General features: G+C 37.5%; 1 protein-coding gene and 1 pseudogene across 1 annotated transcript in view; both read left to right on the forward strand.

The window, feature by feature from the left end:
- TMPRSS7 (transmembrane serine protease 7) overlaps positions 1-2,460 on the forward strand; it is a 32,152-nt gene extending 29,692 nt beyond the window's left edge. The window contains 2 exon segments of the mRNA XM_005420520.1: positions 1-96; positions 2,228-2,460. The exon segment at positions 1-96 is cut by the window's left edge and continues 62 nt beyond it. Coding sequence (XP_005420577.1) covers positions 1-96; positions 2,228-2,398 — 267 coding nt within the window. The 3' untranslated portion in view covers positions 2,399-2,460.
- Positions 2,461-4,158: 1,698 nt separating this feature from the next.
- LOC102044453 overlaps positions 4,159-5,117 on the forward strand; it is a 28,544-nt pseudogene continuing 27,585 nt past the window's right edge.

Raw genomic sequence — 5,117 nt, forward strand, 5'->3', positions numbered from 1 at the left:
ATTATTGATCAGACATTATGTCATTCCACATACGGGATAATTACAGCTAGGATGTTTTGTGCTGGGCTATCATCTGGGAAAAGAGACGGGTGTAAAGTAAGTACCTCAGCAAACTCTGCAAAGAACTTCTCTGGTCTTTCATTGCTGCAGGAGGAGGTGTAAAGTTGACTGGCAGACCAGTTTGTGGTCAATATGTTTCAGTTCTGAAAAAAAGCAATGTAAGTATTGTCTGTCAGCAAATCTCTTCTGTGGGTGATTTCAGAGTTCTGCTGCTTTATGTGCATGAGTAACATCACTAAATTTCAGTTGCAGGTCAAGAGCCAATCAAAGTGTAAGTCCCAATAACAAGTTGAAATCAGGCAATTTTCAGCATGATAGGCTCTCAGCTGAAAAAAAACAAAACTGAGAAAGTAGCTTGTGTCTTTTCAGAATCCCTCCCCTCCAACTTGGAACTACAAGACTGTATGATGAGATGCAGACAATTAGGCATAAATTTGCAAATGTAAGATATTTCTGATCTGGAAAAGCTGAAAGATGATAAATGTAAAGTGCTGAATTTACTTCTAGCGAAAAGTAGTAAAACCCCATAGATACACTGTATATATCTATAAGACACTTAATATTACAGATCTTACATGCCATATTGTATTATACTACATTTATATAAACCATACATATTTACTGCTAAAATAGTAGTACATTTACTACTGAAATAATAATAAGACCGATTTTTATGATGGAGATCTGGAATCTTCAGGATGTTCTAACTTTCACTGATCTACATAAAAATGAGTGAGCCTACAATGGCTGAGGGAGTATAAGGCTCCAGCTGTTTTTTAGAGGTTAGTGAGGCCATTGATATTAAGTATTGTTTTCAATAACTGGAGAATTTATTTATTTATGGCTGCTCAAGATATAGCCAGGGAAAGACATCATTTTGGCTGCATTTTTGTAGAGGCAAATGATTTGTGTCTGTGTCTGGCAGTTGTTAGAGCTAATCAAATTGTGATATTCCTGTTTCGTGAGAAGTGCTGGTGTTCTACTTTTCATTCCTACTGTCCTAGGAATGAAGGAGAAAACCCACAAATTTTACACTCTTAATGTGAAATCTTTTTTGTCATGGAAGGAAAAAAAGTCATCTAAATTCTTGACCTTTTTTGAGGCAATTCAATCTAATCCTACTTTGAGGAGTGAGTGGCACTTAGCACCTTGGAAGAGGTCCCTTCCAACCTGCATATCCCAATAACCTATAGAGTGAAGGCAAAATCGTTTTCTAGCTCTAACAAAATATTGTCTAGCAAGAAGGCACTTCTCTTGCAAAACATCTGAATTTTGCCAAATGCACCTTTTTGCTTTTAGAAGTTGTTTCTTGCGCCCAATATTTTGGTAGAGTTTACTTTGCCACTGGGTGTCTTTCAGAGATGCTCTGTGACTGGCAGAGCCTTACAGGGAAGTATCAGCTTGGTCCAAGGAATTTTCCCCAAATGGTGGCAAATGGTTTTATACCTGATGCTCTGCCAATGTATTTCTAAAAGAACATGCTGTAAAGGAATAGTCCTAGTTGCTTTGTCCTGTATTACAGCATGATGAGATCCTGTAATAAATTTTGAAGTCTAGAACAGACTTAATTTTAACTGCTCTAATTACAAAGAGTAATTATGGGGCCCTAAACATTATATGCTGACTGGTATCTACCAGAGGACAATCCTTAGGATCTTTTTCCTTCTTTAATAAAAAATCAAGAAAAAACCCAACACAAAACAATTAAGGGATTCCATCTGTTTCCATTTACCTTTAATTTGAACTAAGTCGTACAATTATTAAATACTTTATTGTATTTATCTTATTTAAAAATATTTTTTAAAGCGTACTATTTTTGAATTTTAGTGTCTAACCCATGAAAGTGCATACATGTTAAGTAGCAGATTTGGGGTTTATGGTTAAGTATAAGGTTAGGGGAAAAAAATGAATTTCAAATGTAGTCCATGCAAAGTAATATCTTTATTAGTGTCTTTAAAGAGTGAGAGTTACCTTCTCTCTTGTGAAAGAGCAAACTTTGGTAAAACTGTGCAATGCCATCTACTTGAAAAAAAACCCTATCAATTGTTTGAACTATCTGAATTTGAAAATATAATCACTGGAATGATGCAAAATATCTCCTGAGGATTTTTTCCCAGTTTTCGTAATTCATGTTGTAAACACATATAACTCGATACATTATTTTTAGGGTGATTCTGGTGGACCACTGTCATGTCAAAGCAATGGAGATGGAAAATGGTTTTTGACTGGCATTGTGAGCTGGGGTTATGGATGTGGAAGACCAAATTTTCCAGGTGTCTACACAAGAGTGTCAAATTTTGCACCATGGATACACAAATATGTGCCTTCAGTCTTGTAACTTGAAAACTGTTTCCTTGGAATAAAACATGTCCTGGATATCTTCCTTAAAACCATATTTGGAGGAACTGTTCACGGATGGAATCTCTTTGCATGTCTCTTGCTGATTCTGGCTCACATATGGGGCTAATAAATACCAGGGTTTTGAACTCTGGTGAAAAAGGAGGAGGCTGTTCCTTGTGATGGTTGTTCCACGCAGATGTCTGGAGACATGGGGGGAGGTGCAACAATAAACTTTGTTTTCAAGGCACCAACTAAGTGCCAGTGCACTCACCTGTCAGGAAGCTGAAGATACAATTGATTGTGTAAAAAGAGAGCTTGAGGCTTACTCATAATTTCTTCTGAGATGTGTGCAGCTAATACAGAAGTAACAGTGAAGTAGCAGTGAACTCTTTGCACTCTGGCAAATACTACTTTCACCACCTCTTCCAGCAAGGACAGCTGATGGGGAGAAAGAGAGAGGAGACACTGTAAAAAGTGAACTCAATCCTTTCAAACCCATAGGGCCCTAACTTTTCAAGATCAAAATTTCTGCTGCTATAAGTGATTTGTCACATGCTTATTCCTTCTGATTTCATTTTAATTAACTGCATGATTTGGAGCTAATACCTTTTCTTTCGTGCTTTCATTTCTTTATTTTCAAGTTCATCCACCTAAGAATTTGAATTCTCAAGCTTCAGGCAACCTTATCAAGATGAATAAACATGGTGATGTGTGTTATTGCAATTATCTCGTCCTTGATGAAATAAAACCAGTGTTTCTAAAAGGTCCTGGTGTAATATTTATGTAAAAGTGGGTTTGTTTCCTCTAGGCCTTTTTCTGGGTGTTTTTTTGCCTTTTCCATGAAGGAAGGGGCAAAGTATCAGTCAGCAGGTTCTGTATGTGTAGCAGAGACAGGCTGTTGAAAAACAGAGGACTTGAACAAAGCCATCTGTCTGCAGCTGTAGTTTGAATATCTGAGCTGTGAGGATTGCCTTCCAATTAATCCCTTTTGCAATCTCTGTATGAACTGTTCAGATTTGTTTTATTCCCTTTGTTCCTTTTGTATTATTTTTCTGGGGCTGAGATTTCTCCATCTCCTTTTGCTTTTCTAGATTCTGTTCTTTGTGCTCTCTCTCTCTTTCAACACATATCAAATATGTTCTTTCCCCACACACATCCTTGATTTTCTTATTTTATATGCAGAACATGCTAAGCTTGATTGTTTGCTGACTTAAAGCTGCTTTTCCTTTCAAACAGGAAATGTGAACATAAATTGCTTTGCAATTTATTTACCATATTTATTCTGTGGTACCGTCTTGAAGCTGGAAAACTAAGGTGACATGTGGAACTGAGCATTTCTCCTCTCTTAAAGATATTTCTATGAATTCCCCAGGGTGTTTATTAGAAGTTGCCTTCTACACCACAATTCATATTGCCCTGGGACCTTTTATCTGTAAATTGCATGTCTGCATGTCCTTTGCATTGTGTCATAAATGATTTCCCTACTCCTGTGTTTCTGAAAGAAGTGATCTATTTTCAAATGATGGGATCCATATCCTACTTAGCCTGTCAGGTAAACAAAGAGTTACAGTGATGGTAACTTTTCCTGCCCACCTTCTCTGACTGCAGATCAGCTGGCTCCCAATTGAAGCAGTACGGCAAAGGTGAAATAAGACAAGCTTGGGATGTGCAGTGGGGACAGCAGCTATTCTGCTTAAGAAACAGGGTTCATTTGGGGGGTTGCTGCTAGCTTTGTCAAAAGGCATTTGTCACGGCATCATGCTGCAGGCTTTTCCCTCCAGCCGGATTTCTGTGTACAGCATTCCGGTTCCAGATGCTGAACAGGCTGCAGGGCAGGTAAGAGCCACCAGCTAAGCTTTGTAGTAGGAACACAGTAGAAAAATTATCTCTGTCTACTCCTGTGTCCACTGACCCACATTCTTCATAAATTGCTCTTAACTAAAATTATAAAAATTCCCCTTCCCCCCTCCCCACACTTTCTCAGACTGAGATGCATACAAAAAGGAAATAGCCCAGAGAGATAAGGGTTTCAGGTGTGATGTAGCTGATAACATGAAAGATCTTATCTCAATTTTCAATATTTTTATTTCTTTAAAACTATGAGAGTAAATACATGAAAATATGATACAATAGCTCTTCTTTTTTTACACTGATGCCATCCATGGTCTTTCTCTAGGAAAGTCTGCATGTTTGCTACTGCCCATCCTACCAAGAAGGTTTGTGCCAAAAGTATTATTTCTCCAAATGGATGAAGTTGTGTTTCTGGAGGAGATGTCTTCTAGGAATATTACCTACAGTTTCTTTAACAATTACAGCAATTGTGTTAGTCCTGCACTACTCACTCTGTAAGTGTTACTCCCCAGTGTGGATTAGGTGGGATGGATGTTTCACACTATGAAAAGCTCTGCACCAAGCAGCTGAGCACAAAATGTGGGTATATAAACTACTGACTTTCCCTTCTTCTTAACGTATTTGTGAAAGCAACAAAATACACAATAATTAGCAGTGAGTAGTTGCACAAGAATATTGAAAGTGTGCATTTTATCACTAATTATTTTTTGTCACTGCTTGTGAATACCATCATTATTGGTATTAAATGTTATCTTTTGCAGGAACCTATAGGAATTCTTTGTCTACTGTCTCTTCACTTTCTTTAAAAACAGAATGGGTACCTAAATTGTTTATGTACTTTCCCAAATGTCAACACATAGCCATTA

Source organism: Geospiza fortis, unplaced genomic scaffold (assembly GCF_000277835.1).
Source record: "Geospiza fortis unplaced genomic scaffold, GeoFor_1.0 scaffold1, whole genome shotgun sequence".
Lineage (NCBI taxonomy): Eukaryota > Metazoa > Chordata > Aves > Passeriformes > Thraupidae > Geospiza > Geospiza fortis.